The sequence below is a fragment of the Dendrobium catenatum genome, unplaced genomic scaffold, assembly GCF_001605985.2.
Source record: "Dendrobium catenatum unplaced genomic scaffold, ASM160598v2 fragScaff_scaffold_156, whole genome shotgun sequence".
Lineage (NCBI taxonomy): Eukaryota > Viridiplantae > Streptophyta > Magnoliopsida > Asparagales > Orchidaceae > Dendrobium > Dendrobium catenatum.
Genome location: NW_021318618.1, coordinates 8,252,841 through 8,278,298, shown reverse-complemented (window position 1 = coordinate 8,278,298; position 25,458 = coordinate 8,252,841). Strand labels below are relative to the sequence as shown.

General features: G+C 40.3%; 1 protein-coding gene across 2 annotated transcripts; it reads left to right on the top strand.

The window, feature by feature from the left end:
* The first annotated feature begins 263 nt into the window (after positions 1 to 263).
* On the top strand, positions 264 to 19,985 carry LOC110099001 (poly(A)-specific ribonuclease PARN-like). Of its 2 annotated transcripts, none has more exons than XM_020825992.2 (2): positions 264 to 2,459; positions 19,911 to 19,985. In XM_020825992.2, the coding sequence occupies exon 1, from the start codon at positions 292 to 294 to the stop codon at positions 2,122 to 2,124; it is 1,833 nt and encodes a 610-aa protein (XP_020681651.1). In that variant the 5' UTR covers positions 264 to 291; the 3' UTR covers positions 2,125 to 2,459; positions 19,911 to 19,985. The 2 variants fall into 2 exon arrangements, with proteins under 2 accessions (XP_020681651.1, XP_020681648.1); XM_020825989.2 differs by having other exon boundaries at positions 264 to 2,505.
* The last annotated feature ends 5,473 nt before the right edge of the window (positions 19,986 to 25,458 follow it).

Genomic DNA, 25,458 nt, shown 5'->3' with positions numbered 1-25,458 from the left:
ATGTAATATTAATACTTAGGGTGTTAGATATGTAAATAGCATGAAATAAAGTGCTATGTATGTAAATCTTCCTTATAAAAATATAAGCTCCTAAAATAATTTAATATTACTAATATATTTAAAATGATTTAAAAATTGAGTATTATGAAAATGAATATAAAAATTTTGCAGCCGGGCTTTAAATCCAAAAAAACAAAAAGAAAAAATAAAAAACACTTCACATTTCCTGCTTGGGTTGCGGAACCAGCGAGACGAGCAGGTCAGCTATAATCTCAAAAAGGCGGGCGGTTGATGGCGGCTGTCGCCATCGGGAAGGGACGTTTCGCAGGCGTGCCGGTGAAGCAAGTAACTAAATCGAACTTCGCCGCCGCAATCCAGCAAATCAAAGCCGACATCGAAGCCGCCGAATTCGTCGCCATCTCCACCCGCAAGACCGGAGACTTCTCCTCTTCTTCTCTCCGCCATCCATGGCGTCGGGTTCTCCCCATTGACACTTCCGAGACAGCCTACCTCAAATCGAAGCTTGCCGCCGAAACATTCGAGCTCTTCCAGTTCGCCGTCTGCCCCTTCTCGATCCGCGGTTCAAAGGTCGTTGCTATCCCATATAACTTTCATCTCTTTCCCAGAGATGAACTCACCTTAGGCATGCCTTCTTATAGCTTTGCTTGTCAAACATCATTCCTTGCTTCCATGGCTCGCGAGGGTTTTGATTTCAATGCTTGCATTTATGATGGCTTATCCTACTTATCTAGAGTAGAAGAAACCAAAGCTAGAGAGAGAAAGTCTGGATCATGGATGCTTACAGTTACTTCTTCACAAAATCCTTCTGTTGCCGATTCAATTTTCAAGGAAAGAATCAAGTCGCGGGTTACCCACTGGAGGAAAGCATGTAAAGATACTAGCCAAGCAAAAGATGGATCTCTTGTTCAATCTCTGAGGAAACTCGTATTAGGTGGGGAATTTTATGGTTCAAGGCCAGGTATGAGTGTAGATATCTGCAGTGAAAAGCAGGCTCAGTTGGTTTTTGAGATTGTGGAACAGATCTCTGATGACCTAGTTCCTATTCTTATCCCTGATAATGGAGTACAGCCCAAGGCAGTGCGTGTTGTGTTAACAAGCTCAGAAGAGGATAAGATGGTTCTCTTGACTGAACTTCAGAGTTTTGAAGATGAGCAGAATCTCAAATTCCGGGGATTCCGGCAAGTCATTGATTTAATCTCAAGTTCTCACAAAACAATTGTTTCCCACAACTGCCTCCATGATTTTACCTTCATTCATGAAAAGTTTCTCGGTCCGTTACCTGAAACGGTGGCAGAATTCATGTGCTCGTTGAGGTTGCTATTCTCCAATGTGGTTGATCTTAATCATTTATTGAAGGAGTTTGGACCTTTAAGGAAAGCAAAAAATATTCCTAGTGCCCTGAGTTACTTAAAAAGGCATTATTTTGTGCCAATAGAACTCGAAGTTCCTGAACAAGCTGAAGATGGGAACAAGAGCCATGGAAACAATGTTCTTAAGTTAGTATTTTTGTTTGCTAAGCTGAATATGTTGTTAAAGAATGCTCCTTCGAGCCGATCTGCACTCGAGCAAGCCAAACCGATTGAAGATTATGCAAATATTTTCAATCCAGCATCCCTAACACTTCATGAACCTGGTGATGATGACGAGACTGGTTGGCAGATTGATAGTACCAGGAGAGTAAGCACAGATAAAATACTCTTCTTATGGGGCTTTGGTGGTGCAACTTCTGCTGTAGAGCTAAAACATTGTCTCTTGCAAATTCATCCAGTGTTCGTAGAAGATTTTGATGTTCGCTTCGTTGATAAGACCTGCGCTGTTATTGTTTTTGAGACGTTAGGCTCTGCTGAGACATTACTTAAAGACATGCATTCAGTTGACACTGTTTCAGGTGTTTTAAGAGACATGGTTGTGGAAGGGTTGAGGGCAGCAGGATATGAAGCCTACAAGAAGGTCTGCAGGTTGGGCCTTTGGGAGGGAGACTTAGCTGATTCATTGGAAATTGCATTGGCTGAGACTGTGGAAGACCTTTGTTCATTATCCAAGACAGATACCAATGAGAATCGCTGGAAAAATGAGATGATGATTGATCTAAATGATCTTTAGAAACTTTCTACTGACTCAGCTTCTGAATAATTAGTTTCAAACTGCAGTATACTAATTCATAAATGATTTCAAGCATAGGCAGGAGTGATTTTTCTTTATACAAAGCAATGCAGTGAGACATCATTTACAATTTTAGGTGTTGTACACTAATATTATTGGCAGAGTTTCTTTGTCAGTGTATTCAAGCTTCCATAGAATTCTAGTCATATACGGGCGGATGTGCTCATGAATTTTGTCTGTAAAGAAGAGCTTTGTTTGCCATGGCTTCATTTCTTTGTGAAAGCTATCAAAGAATTGCTAAAACAGCATGGATCATGGTCTCATCCTTGTCTCTGGTTGTAACCCCTCTCCAAACTAATGTTTTCCTCCAAAATTAGCAAGGTCAAATGGAATCTTCTCCCACTGCTTTTACAGTTTTCATCAATAAATATTGTTTTTTGTTATATTAACTTTTCATCAGTCCTGTGACAAAAGGTCAGTTTCATAGATGAATTTTCTCCATGTCAGAGTGATGAAAGAACTTTAGAAGATTACTATTTCATTATATGCTGTATATTGCATCTCTGATCTCTATGACATTTTATCATGGGGATCTTACCTCCAGTTGGACATACCTGTTGTAAGAGAAGATTCTGAATTTTTCGTATTCAGTTGTTTTCTTTCTATTTTTCTCATGGAGATCTTACCTCCCATTTTATTCTTGAGGCCCAAGCCTTGATCTGTGAGTTGAAAGAAAAAAGTGGCCTTATAAGAGCCATTAGTATTCTAGTGGATAGTTGTTTGAGTTTGGATTTGACATATGACATATTTAGGCTTCCGTTGTTCAAAAGAAAGGTCATAAACTTCTCGTCTCTTTCACATTTCATTGTTCTCATAGATGTTTTTCTCCCGCAAACTTGGCTAGAATGATGAACTGAACCTCGGTTCGAACCTCGGTTCGAAAAAGATTTGAAACATATTTAAGTGATTTTTGAATATAAATGATTATTGTATATATATAAACTAAGAAATATTTGCGGCAGTAGAGAGATATAATTTAGCGTCCTAATTTTGTACGAAAATCCAGTACATAGACAGATAAAAGATAGTGGTATAACATTCATAAGAGGCATTAGAGTTTTTACGTGGAAACCTCTGAAAAGGGAGAAAAATTACGGGGTCTTGCCCAGTTTAAATGAATTCATTAGTGTTTACAGTTGATTACAAATGAGACCCTTTCTTGGGGGAAGGCTTTGACTAGATTGAGCAAATATATATTATATAGAGTGCATTATATAGCGGGAGTTAGAAGAATCAGTATTGATATATTTGTTTGGTCAGCAGGACTATAGTCGGTAAACAATGTAGGTCGGAAGGATTGTAGTCGAGCAACGATGGTCGCAATGACCGTAGCAGAGCGACGAAGGTCGGGAAGACCGTAGTCGGTTGACAGTGGTAGGAATGATCGTAGTCAGCGAACAACGAAAGTCGAAAAGACTGTAGTTGGGTGATGGTGATCATAAGGACAGTAGTCGGCGGGTGACAAAGGTCTGAAAGATCGTAATTCTTCCTCTTGAATTAAAGAAACGTGCATCTTTTGTTGTTTTCCTGCATCTACTAGTGGAATCCTTCATTTTCTCCCAGTTTTCTACTGTTTTTCCCAAGAAATCCGCTGTGCGTTGCTGATTTTCTGCTGTAAACAACAGTTTGTGTACTGTTTTCTCACCAATTTCAATTAGGTTTGCTTGCAAACTCAAGTATTTCCTTAGGATTACTTGCGAACTCAAGTATTTACTATCAAATTGGTATTATAGTGTTGTCTTGGGACCATTGACGGATGAAATTCATAAATTTCAGCAAGGAATTTTCATCCGCAAGAAATCTTCTCGGAATCCTTGGGAAGGAAGATGGCAGGAAGGAAAATAAAAGTATTGGAGGGAGAAATAGGCGAACTGAAGACTGATTTTGAGGAAAGAACCGTTGATTTTCAAAACCAATTCGCTTCCATCCATGAAAAGATGGATGGGAGGTTCACCGCCTTGGAAGATATGATGAAGAAGATGCTTGAGGGCAAATAAAATCCGACGACATCGAAAGCAAGGGAAACCACCAGCGACAATGGGAGATGCGAGAATTTGAACCCATTTAGGGGGAGGGAGAATCCGGAAGTGGAGATCCTTGAAGGGAATTATGGAATGTCTTTGCTAGAACCACATTCTAGAGAGGAGATGAGCATGGGCTATGAAAGGAGGGGTGCTGAATTTTTGGGGAGAAGGGATGAATTTTACCATCGGGGTGCTGAAGATGAAAGAAGAAGAGAGGAATATAAGGAAGGGTTTGGGTATGATCGTCGGAGGGAAGATCCTGACCACTGAGGAGCTTTTCCTCCTCAAGGAGTGGGAGGTTATGGAGGAGTTAGGGGAAACGGGGGTGACCCGAGGGTGAGGAAATTGAAGATGCCCATCTTTGAGGGCGAGGATGCACATGGCTGGATTTACAAGGTCGAGCAGTACTTTGCAGTCAATGGGTTGACAGAGGATGAGAAATTGATAGCGGAAGGACTGTGTTTGGAAGGGAAGGCATTGGCGTGGTACCAATGATGGGACATGAGGCGGCCCATTCGAAGTTGGAGAGAGTTCAAAGATTGTCTACTAGAACGTTTCCGAATTAGAAGGGGAGGAGATTTCTATGAATAGTTCTTTGCCCTGACACAGGAGGGGACAGTGGCAGAGTACCGTGACCGGTTTGAGTATTTAGCGAGCAAGCTAGATCGACTTTCTGAGACAATGTTGGAGGGGAACTTCATGAAAGGGCTCAAACCGGAGATCAGAGCAGTCGTTAAAGTGATGAGACCGTGCGACTTAGGGGAAGTGCGACTTAGGGGAGGCCATGGAGTTGGCGCAGCTGGTTGAGTACCAGAAGCATCTGGAGAGGGGGGCTCAAGGCAGTAGCTCTGGGGGTTCTACAAGATGACTACTTTTCTAACTCCCAAAGGAGTTGCACTCGGAGGTTCATGCGAAGCACCAAAGGAGAGGAATGGAGGTGGGGGTCTGAAGGAAATTTTAAGAACCTGACTGAGAAGGAGATCCAGGAGAAGCAGGCTAAGGGGTTGTGTTTCAGGTGCGATGAGAAGTACATGCCATGGCATAGGTGTTAGGACCGAACTCTTCAGGTTCTCTCCGTCTGCGATTACAAGGAAACTGAGGAGGGAAGTGAGAGCGGGATAGTGGAGGAAGAGGAAGAGAAGTTACATCTGGACGTAGCTAAAGTCTCTCTAAACTCTGTGGTGGGATTCACACCAATTCACACCAAATCACATCATGAAGGTGAGGGGAGAAATAGGGGATCATGAGGTAGTGGTGATGATCGATAGTGGGGCCACCCACAATATCATCTCTACCAGATCGTAAATTTGTTGGGGGGTGAAATTAGTGGACATGAGAGGATATGGAGTGATGATGGGTACGGGGAAGGTAGAGATGGGGAGAAGAGTTTGCAGGGGAGTGATGTTGACCATTCAAGGAATATAGGTGAGAGAATATTTTCATCCCTTAGAGTTGGGAAGTACCGATGTCATAATGGGGATGAAATGACTGTAGACTTTGGGGGAGAACAAGGTCAACTGGGGTGCTCTTAGGATGGAACTGATGATAGAAGGATAGAGGATGGTGATCCAGGATGATGCAGGGCTGTCTAGGGCAGGAGTATCTCTCAAATACATAATCATATCCATTTAGGAGGTGGGAGGCGGGTATTTGGTGGAGCTGCAACGCTTGGAGAGGGTCAGTGTGGGGGAAGAGAGAGACATTCCACTGGTGGTGCAACCACTCATACAACAGTTCAAGGAGGTGTTCCAGCCACCTCAGGGCTTACCACCACTCAGAGAGCAGGAGCATGCAATCCTTCTGAAGGATTGGGTGTCATCGATTAGTGTTTGACCTTACCACTACCCCCAGATTTAGAAGGATGAAATTTAGAAGCTAATTAGAAAGATATTGGAGGCAGGGATCGTCAGACCAAGTGTGAGTCCTTTCTTTAGTTCAGTCTTACTAGTCAAAAAGAAGGATGAGAGCTGGAGGTTTTGCGTGGATTATAGGGCTTTAAACAAAGAGACAGTACCAGATAAATTCCCCATTCTGGTGATCGACGAGTTATTAGATGAGCTGCATGGAGAAGTATTTTCTAAGATAGACCTGAACTCGGGCTACCACCAAATCAGAATGGAGGAGGAGGATATTCAAAAGACGGCTTTCAGAACGCACGAGGGGCACTATGAGTTCTTGGTGATGCCATTTGGGCTCACTAACGCCCTTGCTACTTTTCAGTCTTTGATGAATAAGGTGTTCTGACAGCATCTCCGGAAGTTTGTGCTGTTCTTTTTTATGACATTTTGGTATACAGCCAAACAGAGGAGCATTTGGAGCACTTGAAAGAGGTTCTTAAGATTCTACAGGCACATCAGCTAAGGCTAACCTAAAGAAGTACAACTTCGCCCAATTTAGGGTGGAGTATTTGGGACATGTAGTGTCTCAAGAGGGAGTGGTGGTCAATCAGTCAAAGATTGATGCAATGCAGAAATGGCCAAAGCCTAGGAACATAAGGGAGTTGAGGGGTTTCCTAGGATTGACTAGCTACTACATGAAGTTTGTGAGGGGTTATAGTACCATCGCTTGGTCGTTGACTGAGCAATTGAAGAAGGACAATTTTTTTGTGAGGAGAGGTAGCAACCTAGGCTTTTGAGAGGTTGAAGAAAGCCATGACGACAGTCCTAGTATTAGCTCTTACGGATTTCTGCCAGATCTTTATAGTGGAGACCGATGCGTCAGGGTATGACTTGGGAGCAATGTTGATGCAGAATCACAGGCCTATAACCTATTTTAGTCAGGTGCTATCGACCAGGACTCGATTGAAGTCAGTATATGAGAGAGAGCTGATGGCCATAGTCTTGGCCATTCAGAAATGGCGCCCTTACCTTTTGTGTAGGCATTTCATTGTTCGTAAGGATCAGAGGAGTTTGAAATACATGTTGGAGCAAAGGATGATGACCGAGGAACATCAGAGGTGGCTGTCAAAGCTTTTAGGCTATGATTTTGAAATCCAGTATCGATCGAGGGTGGAAAATAAGGTGGCTGACGCCTTATCTAGATATGTTGGGGAACTTCAGGAGTTGGCAGTTCAGTACCACTGATGGTTAACTTGGATCCATCAAGAAAGAAAGCATGCATAACGAAGAGTTGAAGAAGATCAGGGAAGATTTGATGAAGGATAGTAGTAGCCATTCGAGGTACTATCTAGAGGGAGAGAGGTTGTTACAATAAGTGAGGTTTGTGATGCCACGAACATCAGTACATATTCCTCACTTATTACAGGAATTTCACGGCAGTGCAGTTGGGGGTCATTCAGGAGTACAAAAGACATATAGGAGGCTGGCATCGGAGCTTTACTAAAGGGGATGTATAAGGATGTTGAGGAGATGGTGGCAAGGTGTGAGGTGTGCCAGAGAAATAAATATATGATAATGGTACCAGGATGGTTACTCCAACCATTAGCACTTCCAAACAGAGTATGGGAGGAATGTCCATGGACTTCATTGACGGCCTACCCCGCTCAGAGGGATTATGATGAGGACATCGATCAGAGGTTCAAGCATGTGTATCGCCGGAGGCATCGCAGATCGACGACCACGAGTCAGAGTTTATATTTCTAGATATTTATGCATTTTTATTTCTTGGAGTCTTCTTATTGTACCCCTATTATGAGCTGAGTCATGTTGTAGCTCTGAGGGCAATTTAGTCTTTGTTTTTCTTTTATGTTGAGACCTATATATAGGTCATTTCTATTGTAATGAGGTTAATGAATATTTGAATGAAAATTTTATGCTTGTCTTCTTCTTCTTGCATAAGAGCTAGAGAAGGGTGATTGAGCTCAAGGTGAGCGAGTGCATTACCCACCAGTCGTTGGAAGCGTCCGCGACTCGTGGCTTTATTTTATCTTATTGTCTTCTTCTCGAACTCTTGTTTTCCTCCTCCCCACGCCAATCTCTACCTGCGATTCAATCCTCCACCACTTCATCCACTAGCATCACCACATCAAATCCTACAACTTACCAAACCCCCTCACCCGACGACAAAGCCCCTCCTCCTCCTTTGGCCACCGGCCACCATCTTGCCTCAAACCATGATGATGATATCAATCATCATAATGGCTCCTTGATTGAGGTCTAGCATTAAATGCAAGAGTTACTGAATTTTGAAATTCAAAAAAAAAAAACTTTCCTATTTGCTTCCCTCCAAATTCACTCAAAACTGAAAATAATTTCAGATTTGAGTAAACCTCATCCTTCCCTCATCTAACCTAAATCTCCTCACCCAAGTTACCCGCCCCCTCTCTCTCTACCTTGGTCGCCCTTCTCCCTACTCCCTACTCCCTCCCTTGGGAAGTTTTTGGATGCTCATAACACTTGAAGCCAAGAAAAGAAGACGACGCCCTTCCACCGCCACTTCAATGACATATGGCCAATCCAGAAATTGATAGCGGCTTTGTAATCGACGTCTACGACGACATCCACATCACCCGTTCACCGTTCTTCGACGTCAGGTTTGGCTCCAACGACACTGTTGAAGACTATTTGAACCGCATCCTTCCCACTCTCGTGGATGTTTTAGACGATCAATTCCAGGATTACGACTGGACCATCAACGGTCATCCACCCGCGCCATCTCCACCACCGTCGACCAATCCGTGGATCAAGGCCATTGATGTTGCGACCGTCCTCGTGGCATCGTTGGGTGTGCTGAAAACCTTCCTCCGCTAAGCCATACTTTGAGTGTGAGTGAGCATGGTAACTCGTAGTGAATTTTCTAAATATTAACCGTGGGATCATATTACTACGCATTTGTTTTTATTGTGATAATTTCATATTTATCTTCAATTGTTCCCAACTTCAAGTTTTGTAATTGCTTATCATAATAATTTTGACAATTGAAAGCTCTTGAACCTCGCCTTACGAAACTTTAATCTTCAAGTAGCAAACGTTGTAATTCTTTTAAAATTTCTCGTGCAATTCTTGATTGATTCACATCATCTTGGTATCAGGCATGGTAGGCATGCATGATATGTTAGAAAAACATCCTAGAGTCTAATCTTGCATATAGTTTAATTTTGCATGCATATCATCGCATATATAAGTTTATTCACTATTTTTTTCACTGCTGTCTTTACAATTCCTGCACGCATCTAGTTGAGTTAGGTCATATTAACTAGTGTCGTAGTGCTGCCCTTTTGTCCGTAACGTTTCTAAGTGTTTAGAACAACTACACCTTGAAGTTAAACTGCTGTCCTCACTGTTCCAGCAACATTTAGACGTCCTGTAGTGAACTTTAAGTCAGTGTTTAGGTGCTGTCTACACCCTAAGGCCTTCCCAAAACACCTAAGCGGCTTAACCTGGAGCTGAACTTTGTTGTCCTGATCATTCCAGCAGTATTTGAAGACTTTTGGAACATATTTCTAGAGTGATTAGCTGCTGCCCTTGACTTAGGAACTCTCCCTAGTTTACCCTAGTACCCAACCATGGATCCGGAACACATTCAAGCAACCTTAGACTTGATTGTGGGCCAATTAGGAACGGTTACACAGCAAATTAGGGATACCCAAACGAATTTAACTGTGTTTAGACGCGAAACGGGTGATAGACTAGACAAAATCGAAAGGATAGGAAACCCGGCCATCTACACCCCCTCTAGACCCCACTCTCCTTATGGAAACGACAACCGCACTGAATACAAACCTAGAGACCATTACTGACCCAATCACCGACCCAATCAAGAACCGGTAGGTCGTGACACACCTTGGAGAGACAACGATACCCAACTTCTTAAGAGTATTAAGATAGATGCCCCGACTTTTGATGCTACGTTAGATCATCAAGTTTTTCTTGATTGGCTCAAAGGGATGGATAGTTATTTTAAGTGGTATAATATTTCGGAAGAGAGAAAGGTTCGATTCGCTGAAATGAAGTTGACTGGTAGAGCTAACCAGTATTGGGCCAACCTAGAACACATGCGCGAAACCCGAAAAGAGTACCCCGTGACTGACTGGGGAACAATGAAACAAGAGTTGAAACGAAAGTACCTTCCTCCGTCCTACTACCCTAGGCTTTTGGATCGTTGGAATAGTTTGACCCAAGGAAACAAACCCGTGAAAGAATACATTGCGGCCTTTGATGATTTCATGATACGCTGTAATGGAGAAGAAACCACCACTCCTGCCCAACTTCTGTCGATGTTTATAGCTCGATTAAGATAATATCTTATGAATGAATTGTTTGCAAGAGGAGTGAATACGTTTGAAGCTGCCTGTAGTCTCGTGTTAGATCTAGAAGAATCTAGGATTCACATTTCTAGAAACCCCGACCCTCGCCCCAACCCGTTCAGGTCTTCCTCTAGCCAACCATACAACAAACCCGCTGGACTCCCGAGTAGTCGACCCTCCCCGAATCAAACCCAACCTCATCCAGACTATAAAGGCAAAACACCAGAACGGGAAGCCCCCAAAACCTCTGCCGTCACTAAGTGTTTTAGATGCCATGGATACGGACACATTGCCTCCCAATGTTCCAGTCTGCTTAAGGTCACTATAATTGAAGAAGTCACATAAGAGGAGGATGGACCGGACACCGAACTAGTTCATCATATTGATGACGATGAGGAATTTTTCAACGAGGAAGATACTGCTGTGATCTACTACCTCCAAAAGATGGATCACTTAGACCTACAAGTCGTGAGGTGTGCCTTCTCACAGCCTAAGCCAAGTGATGACTGACGAAGAACCTCGATCTTTTACACTTTCACCAATATAGGATATAAAAATTGCAAGGTCATAATAGACAGTGGAAGTTGTATTAACGCCGTGTCATCCGCAATGATTTCCAAACTTCATCTGAAGAGCACGCCACACTCGAACCCCTACAAAGTTGCATGGATTAACTCAACCACCCTGGAAGTGAAAGATAGGAGTCTCGTTCCTATAGAATTCATTGGATACAAAGAGAAAATATGGTGTGATGTGTTAGCTATGGATGTAGGCCAAATAATCCTCGGTTGCCCCTGACTATTCGATAATGATGTTCATATATATGGCTGATCAAACACCTGCGTGTTTGAGCACGAGGGCAAGAAAATTAAGCTCCTACCCACTCAGCCTATGTCTACCAAAGAGGAAGTCAAACCCAACTCCCTTAAACCCAACACGGGCCTGAACTTATTAACTGCTAAAGACTTAGGTATGGAACTAGAGTCAGGAGCCCCTCTTTACGCGTTAGTAGCTCGAGAAGTGAGTGTCACACAAGAAGAACCTATCCCTGAGGAGGTAAGACCGCTCCTGGAAGCTTTTTCTGATGTCTTCCCAGAAGATCTGCCCACCAACTGCCTCTTTTAAGGGATATTCAACACGCTATTGACCTAGTGCCTGGAGCTTCATTGCCAAATCTACCCCATTACCGAATGAACCCTGTTGAGCATGAGGAGCTCAAGAAACAAGTGGATGAGTTGTTACAACGTGAGTTCATTAAGGAGAGTCTTAGCATGTGCGCTGTTCCCGCCCTTCTTACCCCTAAGAAGGATGGGTCGTGGAGAATGTGCGTTGATAGCCGTGCTATCAACAAAATCACGGTCAAGTATCGCTTCCCAATCCCTCGGTTAGATGACATGTTAGACATGATGACCGGAGCCACACTGTTTTCTAAGATCGATCTTAAAAGTGGTTATCACCAAATTAGAATCCGCTTGGGGGATGAATGGAAGACCGAGTTCAAAATCAAAGATGGGTTATACGAGTGGACTGTGATGTCTTTTGGATTAAGCAACGCCCCAAGTACATTTATGAGAGTCATGACTCAAGTCTTCAGTCCCTTTTTAGGAAAATTTGTAGTAGTTTACTTTGATGACATTTTAATCTATAACACTTCAGTGGATCAACATCTCAATCATCTGACACAAGTTTGTAAGTTATGAGGAAAGAACAGCTGTTTGCTAATCCTGCCAAATGTAAATTCCTCACCAATAGTGTGACTTTCCTTGGATTTATCATATCCAATCAAGGAATATCTGCGAACCCAGAAAAGGTGCGAGCTATAAATAAGTGGCCAGAACCCAAGAATATTAGAGATATTAGAAGTTTTCACAGTTTGGCCACATTTTATCGGAGGTTTATTCGAAATTTTAGCACCATCGTAGCACTAATAACAGACTGCCTTAAGAAAGGAGAGTTTCATTGGACTATACCTGCAACTAAGGCCTTTGAGGAAATTAAGAAACGAATGATGGAAGCCCCTGTAAATTAGATTACCTGATTTTTCTAAAGTTTTTGAGGTGATGACGCGTTAGGAATCGGTATAAGTGGAGTCCTATCTCAAGAGGGACACCCAGTCGCTTACTTTAGCGAGAAACTAAATGACATTAGACAATGGTACTCCACCTACGACAAGGAATTTTATGCTATCATTCAATCTTTTAGGTATTGGCGGCACTACCTCCTGCCTCAAGAATTTGTTATCTTTTCGGATCATGAGGCTTTGTGGTATATTAATTCTCAAAAGAAACTCAATGCCCGGCACAGCCGTTGGGTTGAATTCCTGCAAGAGTACACATATACCATTAGACACAAAGCGGGATCAGAGAATAAGGCTGCCAATGCACTGAGTCGTAGGATGATGATTACTCGTGAGATGAGGACGGAAGTGATAGGCTTTGAGCGACTTAAGGAAGACTGCTTAGACTGCCCGAATTTTAGAGAAACCTATTCTGCGTTAGCAACTAGAGGTGAACGGATCATAGAAGATTTTATGTTGGAAGATGGATATTTATTTGAGTCTCAAAAACTTTGTATTCCCAATACGTCACTTCGAGAATTTCTTGTTTGGGAATTACATGCTGGAGGTTTAGCGGGTCACTTCGGCCAAGCCAAAACAATAGTCGCTGTTGAACATAGATTTTATTAGCCGAGTCTTAAGAGGGACGTTAGTAGGTTAGTGAAGCGATGTCACACCTGTCAATTGGCCAAACAACGGAAACAAAACACTGACCTTTACACACCACTCCCTGTGCCTAATCAATCTTGGCAAGACGTTAGCATGGATTTTGTCCTAGGACTATCCAAAACCATTAGGAAACATGATTCGATGTGTGTAGTGGTAGATCGGTTTTCTAAGATGACCCATTTTCTCCCGTGCTCCAAAACTTTTGGCGCCTCTAGAATTGCCAAGCTGTATTTTGATGAAATTGTAAGACTTCACGGCTTACCTAAGACCATTGTATCAGATAGGGATTTGAAATTTACTAGTTACTTTTGGAAGATGTTATGGCACAAAATGGGGACCAAATTACAATTCTCTACTGCTTTTCACCCCCAAACGGATGGTCAAACCGAAGTAGTTTACAGGAGTTTAGGAAATCTTTTAAGGACCTTGGTAGGAGAAAATATACGGGACTGGGACTCTAAGCTACTTATAGCTGAATTTGCCTACAACAACTCTGTGAATCGAACTACGGGTCTAAGTACTGCTGAAGTCGTATACGGATACCTACCCAAACAGCCCATTGATTTGATTCCCATGAGTCCTAAGCTTAGAACTTCAGAATCTGCATCCGCATTCGCATCTCATCTTCAAGAATTGCACAGAGAAATAAATAAAAGAATTCAACAAAGTAATGCTCACTATAAGATTGATGCTGATTGTAAGAAAAGATTTAAAGAATTTGAAATTGGAGATTTTGTTATGGTACGGATTTGTCCGGAGCGATTTCCCCAAGGACCCGTTAAAAAGTTACATGCTAGAAGTGCGGGCCCCTTTAAGATAATATCGAAAGTAAACAGTAATGGTTATGTGTTAGACCTTCCTGAAGGCTTTAATATGAATCATACGTTTAATGTTGAAGATTTAATAGCTTTTGAGGGACCCGAGTTTAACCCTGATAATCTACTTCATAATAAGCCTTGTGAGAACCCACCTAGTGAGATCCCCAGCCTACTTCCACTCCCCAATTTACCCCATTTATCCATTGCGGAGAAGGTCGAAGCTTACTTGACGATGAAATCATTTCCACGAAGGAAGGTGGATGCCAAAGGTACTTGATGCGCTGGAAAGGGAAGCCGGTGACAGAAGACACATGGATTGATCGAGAGGAGCTACAAAGTTTGGATCCATATCTCCTAAAGATGTACGAGAGCTCCAGAGATTTTTACTCGACGGGGTCGAGCTTTCTCCCACCTGGGGAGTATAATGAGGACATCGATCAGAGGTTCAAGCATTTGTATCGCCGGAGGCATCGCATATCGACGGCCACGAGTCAGAGTTTATATTTCTAGATATTTATGCATTTTTATTTCTTGGAGTCTTCCTATTGTACCCTATTATGAGCTGAGTCATGTTGTAGCCTTGAGGGCAATTTAGTCTTTGTTTTTCTTTTATGTTGAGACCTATATATAGGTCATTTCTATTGTAATGAGGTTAATGAATATTTGAATGAAAATTTTATGTATGTCTTCTTCTTCTTGCATAAGAGCTAGAGAAGGGTGATTGAGCTCAAGGTGAGCGAGTGCATTACCCACCAGTCGTTGGAAGCGTCCGCGACTCGTGGCTTTATTTTATCTTATTGTCTTCTTCTCGAACTCTTGTTTTCCTCCTCCCCACGCCAATCTCTACCTGCGATTCAATCCTCCACCACTTCATCCACTAGCATCACCACATCAAATCCTACAACTTACCAAACCCCCTCACCCGACGACAAAGCCCCTCCTCCTCCTTTGGCCACCGGCCACCATCTTGCCTCAAACCATGATGATGATATCAATCATCATAATGGCTCCTTGATTGAGGTCTAGCATTAAATGCAAGAGTTACTGAATTTTGAAATTAAAAAAAAAAAAACTTTCCTTATTTGCAAACTTCCTAATAAGGAAGTTTTTCGAATTCAAAATTCGAACGAGATCTAATTAAATGACTCATTATTTCCCCCGTAAGTTTCAAACTCATTTGGAAAGGAATTACTCTCCCTAATCACTCCTCTCCCTCTCACAATGCCGCCGGCCCTATGAGGGTGAAATCCCCGTTAATGCTTTATTAATGCATTCAAGGCTCTTGATTCAAAATCCAAATTCAAATTCCCTCCCTCCAATTTGCTTAATCCTGAAATTAATTTCAAATTTGTTAATTAACTCCCTCTCCTTCCTTCTCTATACCGCCGTCCATGCAAGGGCTAAATCCCAATTAATGCTACTTTATGTCATTGATTACAATCGATTTGAAATTCAAATCCCAATTTGCTTCCCTCCAAATTCACTCAAAACTGAAAATAATTTCAGATTTGAGTAAACCTCATCCTTCCCTCATCTAACCTAAATCTCCTCACCCAAGTTACCCGCCCCCTCTCTCTCTACCTTGGTCGCCCTTCTCCCTACTCCCTCCCTTGGGAAGTTTTTGGATGCTCATAACACTTGAAGCCAAGAGAAGAAGACGACGCCCTTCCACCGCCACTTCAATGACGTATGGCTGATCCATAAATTGATAGCGTCTTTGTAATCAACGTCTACGGTGACATCCATATCACCCGTTCACCATTTTTCGACGTCGGGGTTGGCTCCGACGACACTATTGAAGACTATTTGAACCGCATCCTTCCGACTCTCGTGGATGTTTTAGACAATCAATTCTAGGATTACGACTGGACCATCAACGGTCATCCACCCGCGCCATCTCCACCACCGTCGACCTTTCCGTGGATCAAGGCCATTGTTGTTGCGATTGTCCTCGTGGCATTGTTGGGTGTGCTGAAAACCTTCCTCTGCTAAGCCATACTTTGAGTGTGAATGAGCATGGTAATTCGTAGTGAATTTTCTAAATATTAAATGTGGGATCATATTACTACGCATTTGTTTTTATTGTGATAATTTCAGATTTATCTTTAATATTCCCAACTTCAATTTTTGTAATTGCTTATCATAATAATTTTGGCAATTGAAAGCTCTTGAACCTCGCCTTACGAAACTTTAATCTTCAAGTAGCAAACGTTGTAATTCTTTTAAAATTTCCAGTGCAATTCTTAATTGATTCACATCAGATTAACAGTTATTTTAATCGTGGTGGACCGACTTAGTAAGTATTCACATTTTATCCTCCTACGACATCATTATACCGCAGCATTAGTGGCGGTAGCATTTATCAGGGAAGTGGTTAGATTACACGGGATTTCTGAATCGATTATTTCTAATAGAGACAGTGTTCCTTAGCCATTTTTGGAGAGAGCTTTTCAGGATGTAGGACACTGTTCTCAAGAGAAGTACCGCCTACCATCCACAGACAGACGTACAAACATAGGTAGTGAACCAGAGCTTGGAAACATATTTGAGGTGTTTTGCTTCTGAAACACCACGGAAGTGGGCTAAATGGTTACCATGGGCTAAGTATTAGTATATACTTCGTACCATTCTGCGTCCCAAATGACAACTTTCAAGGTGCTCTATGAAAGAGACCCCCCACACTTAGTGCATTTTGGGAGAGGAAACACAGTAGTCTCTTCAGTCGAACAATACTTAGAGGAGAGAGACCAAATGTTGGAGGAGTTAAAGAAACATCTTTGGAGAGCACAACAAATCATGAAGAAGCGAGTAGATACACACAGGAGAGACATACAGTATGAAGTGGGAGAGAAGGTGTTCTTGAAGCTAAGGCTCTATAGGCATAAATCAATGGCTAACAGGAGGAACGAGAAATTGGCTCCGATGTATTTTGGTCCCTACTAGATTTTGGAGAAGATTGAGCAGTGGTGTATCGTCTAAAGTTACCCGCCTCCGCTACTATATACCTCGTGTTCCATGCGTCACAGTTGAGGAGAGCTCTAGGGGAGCATGCTGTTAGTGCAGAGTTATGAGCCACACTAATAAAGGGATTGGAGATGGTCATGGAACCCCTGGAGCTGGAAGGGGTAAGGTTTGATAAAAAGGGAAACAAAGAGGTGTTGATCAGATGGAAGGATCTTCCCGACTACGAGGCTACTTGGGAGCCTTATGAGAGTGTGAATCGAAGCACCGGTTTCCTTACTTTCACCTTGAGGACACCTTGAGGACAAGATGAGTTTTTGGGAGGGGAGTAATGTTACGTCGGCCCAGGAGGGGTCGACTGCTTTGCCTGAACCGGTCCCTAGTGGACCGGTTTGGGTTTACCACCGCCGGCCCAAGCAAGGAGAGAGAGGGGGGCCGGCCACTCCTTTGGGCCCCACACCTCGAGTAATGCTTGTTTGGAGGGAAAAATTTGAATTAGGGGCTGTTTAGGAAATTTGTAATTCTCATTTGTCTTTTATTAAGGGTTAATGTTAGAATTAGGGATAAAATTTGAAAGGATTTCGAGATCTAGGGTTTGTGTTCTTGGGCTCTAGGCTTGGTTAGAGAATTGGATAGTTGTTTCTCCTCTCGAATTGAAGAAACTTGTATCTGTTGATGATTTCCTGCATCTACTACTGGAATCCTTCGTTTTCTCCCAGTTTCCTACTGTTTTTCCCAAGAAATCTGCTGTGCGTTGCTGATTTTTTACTGTAAACAGCAGTTTGTGTACTGTTTTCTCACTAAATTCAATTAGGTTTGCTTGCGAACTCAAGTATTACCTTAGGGTTACTTGCGAACTCAAGTTTTTCCTATCAGATTGTTCCAATGACTACAATGACGAGGAGGAATATAAGGGGTCCTCTCACTCTTGGTTCTTAGGGTTGGTTTTAAGGTTGAGGCGAGGTTGGCCCTGCAGTGCAGGTGAAGCTGTTTCCGGATCAAAGGCGAGTCAATTTTGTGGCTGATAGAGTGTGGGCAATCAAGTTCTTCACTGGGAAGGCTTACATGAATTTCCAGAACAAGTATCAGAGGTGATTATTCGATAACACTTACGGATTTGAAGCCAATGAGGAAAACAATGTTCAGGTATTTGGAAAGGACTTCATGGCTTGGGCCCAGCTAGAGTTTGTCGATGACTCCATCTAGGAGGACGTTGTTAAGTGCTTTGAAAAGAGCCCCATGCACACTACTTCGGCCAAGGAAACCAACACTGTGTGGATGAACTCAAGGAGGTAGCTGATGAAGGGTGCGGTTGTGCCTGCTTAAGATAGCAGAATTGTGTTACTTGTTGGTCTCCTCGCAACATATTGATCCCAATAGGGGTGAAAATTTTTAGTTTGAGGTGTGTCATAGAAGTGACAACTCCAAAGATCGACTGAAGGAGTCTTCCAAAGATAACATTATAAGCCAACTATGATTTTACCACAGTAAACTGGATTTTGTAAGTAGCTTGTGGAGGAAATTCTCCAACTACAATTGGGAGACTAATTATCCCTTATACACGCACGGGTTAATTATGAAACCTATATAGCGGTCCTGCTGGCGAAACACATTAAGAAAAGTAGAGTAGAATAAGATATCGACGGAGATCACATTGTCCATCAAAATTCTTTTAATGTTGTAACGCGGGTCACATATCCCCGCATTAATCATGAGTGGATTTTGATGAGGGCTTTTTACTCCCTCTAAATCAGAATCATCAAAAGTAATAGAATAATTGATATGAGACTTCTTTGGCATCACCTCTTCTTCTACTGCAAATAAGATTTGATTAGGAAATAAAGGGCATCTGCAATAATTTCAATCTCGCCAACTGTTTGACGAGTATTCAACGATTGTCTTTATTGTTGTTGATTTTGCCCCTCAGTGGGACGAGCCTCATCTCGAGCAGGTGGATTTTGAATAAATTATCGAAGGTATCCTTGTTGGATAAGTTACTCAATTTCATATTTGATATGCTTACAGACTTCAGTGGTGTGCCCTTGACTACGGTGAAAATGATAGTATTGATTTTGATTTCTTGTATTCGGCTTCAAAGGATTATGCCACTTAACATTTTCTTCATATTAAATGGCCATCAATACATTTGCTCGAGATGCGTTGAGTGTTGTATACTCCTCTTATCGAGGCTTGCGTTATGGCAATGGGGGTCTAGGAAGCAGGTTACTCTTCCTTTGTTTCTTTCACTACGGGGACGAGTTATCCATTGTGGGAGCATTCTTGCGTTTGTCATAAATTTGTTGAAATTATTTCCTATGAGCATTGATAACTTCATCTGCTGATATTTGTGTTTCCACCCAATGAATTAAATCAGCATACGAATGAACTGCGTCTCACATAAGTGCCGAGTAAAAGGGATCAGGACGGAGGCCTCCAAGAAAAACACCTCTTAGCAACTCAGGATTTACTCCTGGAGTTTGCGAGCATCGGTGAAAAATCATTGAAAATACTCTCTAAGTGATTCTCCTTCATTCTGGTGAACCCCATAGAGGTTACAAGCCAGAATTTTATTTTGGCTTGTTATTTGACCTGAGCGATAGATATTTAGGCTCGTATTTAATTGAATTTGGTGTCGTTGGGTTCATCTTTTCTAGACGTTCAATTCGATTATAAGTTTGCTGAAATCAGAGTTCAGATGGTCCCATATTTAATGTCGGAAGTTTCCAACTTGATCTTGCCTCATGCTTCGTGCCCGATCAAGATAATTTTTTATGACATATCAGTTGGCATTGCTTGTTACATCAATATATAAAACATTCATGCCTTATATTTTATTTACAGCCTGGATTATGGTACATGTTCCTTCAAATTACTTCATTTTGCATTTTCTTTCTTTAACACACCCCTCTTTAATCAGGACAGAGAATGACAAACAGGAGAAGCATCTTATAGCCATTGTAGGCAAATTCAGCCTAATTTGGACTTTCATGCAGGTAAAGAACAGCAATCATGAGTGCTACCGCAACCAGGAATGGTTCAAAAGCTGTTACTGCTATCGTATTGTTCCCCAAAACGAATCCATTCTGGATAGCTGCTTCATGCATGAGAAGTTTGCAGCCAGTGATTCTCCAGAAGCTCCATTAGTTGTCGTCACTCCATTGAAGGTCAGCTCTTTCAGCATCTCAAGCAGCCATTAAATATTACGCCCATTTATGTTTTTTTGTAGTTCCTGCTCATTGTTCTAATGATTAGGAACTTTTAACAGTTTTAATTTACTGTACCTTAATATCAATCTCAAATGCCAACGGTAAAATCAGTCCTCTTGTAGGGGAAACATGATGGATTTTAGAGGATAATTTACCAAATACTTTCCATTGCACTTGCTATTTGAGTTTGGACTATCTAAATCACTTGTATGATAATTTCCATTTGCTTAGATTGCATCATACCCTTCCTCCTTGTCCTGCAATTTATAGTCTTCATAACAAATATAGTATGTTCCATTGATCCAATAAAGGCATTTTGGACGCAAAATCAACTGAAAGAATAAAGAGGGCTATGTGGAATGAGAAATTATTTTATGCGGATACCGGATGGAGAGAACCGTCCGGATTTGCTGCGTTTTTGCAAAAGGGCAGCAAAAACACAACAAATATTTAATTATTTAGTAAATATTAAATATTTGCTGCCTTATTACTGTCTTTTTGTAAAAGTACAGCAAAAGGATAGTAAAAACGCAACAAATCTGGATGATTCTCTCCGTTCGGTGTCTGCACAGAATAATTAGTCGTGGGAAACAGATTCATAATTTGACACTCAAATTATTTTGAACTTGTATTATGGATTATGACGTGAGTTTGATGTAGTAGTAGCTCATACCTTCAATAGAGTGGTAACTTATAATGGATTATAGTAGTTAACATGTCCAGATTGTAACAAAAGCACACAATGCTTGGAAATGACATAAACAGTACAAAATTGGTGTAGTGTCAGCAATTTATGCTTCGTTAGGTCCTTTTATCCTCCCACCTTGACTGTCTATTTTAAGTTGTTGCCACTTCAAGCTTTTCTTGGGATCTTTCTTAGCTAGCCTTTCTCACTTTTGAGTAGTTGTTCATCATCAATGCTTTCTGATGACCCGGTTCAGTCGTTATCTGGGACCATTTCCTCTGGCTTTTAACGAGTGAATTCAGCTATACAGGACCTTTATGGCTATTTTTTTGGGGAGGATATTTTGGTCAATTAAGACAAACTCATAGATACATCATATATATAAGACTCCAAATCAAAACCTCTTAATTGATAGCCAAAGCTTCTAACAAACAGACCGAGGTGAGCTACGTCATTTATAGCTATTGTTTGGCACCTTCGTCCAATTGTTATCTAGATAAAATTTATCCAAAATTGACAATACTACAAACGAGGACATGACTCATATTCTATGTTGCATCGATACGGATACGGCGACACAGATACGACACGATACGGATACGGGACATGTCAATTCTTTAAAATACAGGATACAGGTACGGCGCGGACACGACATCATAATTTATAAATCATACAAAAAAATTAAGAAAGCAATCAAAGCATAATATTTGAAATTACAAAAAAAAAATGACAACAACATCATTTGTAGCCTTGTAGGTTATAATATCAAAATATAAGTAAGCATTAAATATCTAGTACAACAACAAAAGCATAAACATAAATTGTCTAGCACATAAAGTTTCAACTATTCAATAGAAGGAATGATATGATTAGCTTCTTCAGTGGTTTGTCTTTGAACTTCTATATCATCTTCAATAAATATCATAGCTTTTAATTCAGGCTCATCAAGTGAAAGATTAGTAATTTCTAATATTCTCGTATCATCAAGAGACTCAAATGCATCTCGGAAATGAGAGAACTTTGCTCGCAGCTACGGAAGTAAATACGACGCATCTTTTTTTTTTTTAATTTCTTTTTGTTTTTCAACTGACACGTGTATCCTTTTGAAATTAAATAGTATTTTAATTGGATACGTCTTTGGCTTATCCGACACATATCGGTGGAGTATCGGAGGCATATCCGTGTATCGGTGTATCGGATACAGCACGACTTCATAAATAGGTGTATCGGTGCAACATAGCTCATATTTTAAAAGCTTTTTCAAAGAGTTTAGTTTCTTATCAAAATTCAAGTCATGGTTGAAATTTAATCAATCTTAAATAATTATATATTTGATGTTAAGAATTTAAGCATATATATTTATATTTATAAAAATTAATTTTAATTTACTAGTTATTTACTTGATATCAGCGTTATAATTATACCTCAAATAATATACATAATTTTAAAGTGTGTAAACTATTAAAATATAGAATGAATCATCAAACAAGTAATTAAATCATCATTAAGAGTTTGTTTGGGATAGCTATCTAGCTGCTTTGCTTTTCCAATAACAGTCACAATTTATTTTGACTACTGCTTTCTTGTTGTTTTATCACTGCTTTTTAGAAATTTATACGGTAGAAAGCTACTTTTTATAACCAGAATAATTAACTTACTTTTCTCATAACAAATTCACAATCAACTTTATAAAAACTCAGCAACAACCATCCCAGACAGACCTTAAATGAGCATTTTATCGAGTTCTTAGTGATCTACATTTTGAACGACAAATAGATATTTTTATGAACATAAATGAATGTGCAGGTGAATGTTCAAACATGTTCATTGGGCTTATTTAATCATTTAAAAAAGGATTCATTAAATCTACCTATTTTCCCCCAATTTATGCCATTAGATGGCTCTGATGATTGTATGAACATGTCCCTTCTGTACCAAAGTGATATGTACAATAATTGGGAAAGCGTCCATGTTTCCTCCACAGGATTCCAGCACATGGGCCTTAATGTCTCCTCTATCAATACCTCTGAACGTTTAACCAATAAAATAAGCTGAAAAAGTCTTAGCAAACTCATCAAAATTTATTATTTATGAGAGCCTTTGTAGTCGTCGGTCCTTTACTTTCTGTTCATGTTTTTTCCTCCTCTCCAGTTTCTTTCATGGAAAGGGAAGAAGTTTGGTAGTCTTTATCAGTTAGCTTCCATAAAACCAGTTGCTTTACTTTATTCAATAAAATAAGCCAGCTTTTAAGTTTGTTGACTGTCAGGATTTCTCTTGGAACTGTTAAGATCTGTTTTTTTGCGTATATGGAAGCTTTTTTTTTTTATTAATGCTTAAGAAGAGAAATTATTATATGCAGGACGGTCTGGAGGTCAACCAGAATGTGCTATGTCACCCGGTACACAGCGGTATCCAGCACTGTTATTAAGTAAAAAAGTTACGTGACACGTTCTGATTGGTCTTCGGATGACGACCGGTGTCTGTGCAGAGTAATTTTACCACTGCAAGTTAGACTGGAATTTTACCTCTCAGGAAACAAGTCTCAATTGAGGAGTCTCAGAATTCTTTCCAGCCATTGACGTTGTGCTTGAGAAAAGGTAGTCTTTAGGGGTATGGTTGTTAGGGCCTCAGATCATAGGCTCATTTGCATTTCAAGGCAAGAATTACAAGCAATCTTGGCCGTTGATGGATACAAGTGGCGGATCCTAAGCCGTCGGATTGGGTGAGCTTATGATTGCTTTAATTTAGTCATCAATGCATGGGAATATGGTTGCAACCAGAGGAGATAATTGAGAAGGTTTAGGTTTGATTAGTTACCCACATTGCAAGTTTTCTCCTTCTCTTTTATGCTGTGAAACATTATAAGTGGATTATTAGGGCTATAGAGTAGAGAAATTTAGGCTTCGTTTGGGACAACTTTGGACCACTATTGTTTCCTACTTTCAAAAGATTTTTACGCTAAAAAGTATCTTTGTAAAGCAGTAAGAAAGTCATCCCAAATGAAGCCTTAGGCTTTGGCTTTGTTTGGGACAGCTTTCTTTCTGCTTCTTAAAGCAGCTTTTTAGTATAAAAAATTTATTTGTTGTACTATAAAGCAGCTTTAAGAAGCAGTAATAAGCCGTCCCAAACGAAGCCTTAGTGCTCTTTTGATAAAGATTAGCATTTATATGAAGGCCAAACATTTTTGTATTAGAAAATTAGTTTAAAAAGCAGTAAGAAAGTTGTCTAAATTGAAGCCTAAATTTAAAATTTCATTTGGGATATATTTTTTTTTTTTTTTGCTTTTTACGGTAGCTTTTTAGTATAAAAAAAAATTAAAAGAGAAAAAAAAGAGTAAAAAGCTGACTAAAACATATCCTAAATTACATCTAGCATTAAATTTTTTACATTTTTATCCCATTAATAAGGCGTACATACTCTCCAAACCACTTAGGAGAAAATAATAATAATAATGGAAAATTAGAACGTGTAGAATCAAAGTTTAGTTAGAACTCCAAAGCTGTATAATATTGACCCCAATTCCTCAAGAAATTCAAAGCAAATTTTAATTATTAGTCATCGTAAACAAGTAATATTCCTACTCAGCAATCATTATACATTCTCAAATGATAATGCAAAGTTCCCCTTTGCTATTTATTTCATTATTTTCAAAATACCCGACAACAATAATATCAAGCCTTTATCCCACTACGTGGGGTCGGCTACATGAATTTTTTTTTTCCAATGTGTTATGTTAAAAGTCAAATTCTCGTTTAAATCTAATAAAGAAAGTTCATTTCTAATGTTTTCTAACCATGTCCTCATAAGGGTGTCGTTTTATGTGCTCGGATAGCAACTGTGTGCGACGACTATTTAGTTTGAGGACTGCGTGGTTGAGCGATAGCGAGCGACATGCAATGGCGAACAATTGAAAATGATGATGCATGGAAGGCTACGATAACTATTGGATAACAAAATATGTTTAATGGTGACAAATAATTAGAAAGTGACGAAACAATTATGTTAATCTTCAGCTAATCTACTTATCTCACTCGACGCACATTGCGTAGAGCAAAGAACCAGTAGCCTATGTTGGTGGTTCAATGATGACCACCATCAATAAAACCATTATTATTTGTGTGGTAATGAATTATTTGATTCATTATTTAGTTTGCCCTAAACCCTAAACATTGGCCATGTTTAGATCCCATGCAATTATTAAAAAAAAAATTATGTAACCATTTATTTCATGCATTAAATGTCGCTTAGTATTTCACCTAAATGTTTCATGTTTGTTTACAAAAGTATTTACAGAATGTTTTGATAAGTCAGATCTGTTTGGTGAAATAAATTTGTTATTTTGTATCATTACACCAATCAATTTAATCAAGGATTCATGTAGCTGACCCCACATCCTCGTAAACTTTTGACAATACTACCTTACAAACTTTGTCTATTATGATATATGTCACTATAAAGTCACTATTAAGTAGATGTTGACGTACTTGGTTAACTAAATATGATGAGTTATCATAATGTAGGGGCGAAACCCCCTTTATGTCTTGGGGACAATTGCCTCCCCTTAAAAAAAATTTAGGTAATTTATCATCCTCAATCTATTTTTTTTCTTTATTATAAGGGTTGTTAGGCAATCCCCCCCCCCCCCCCCCC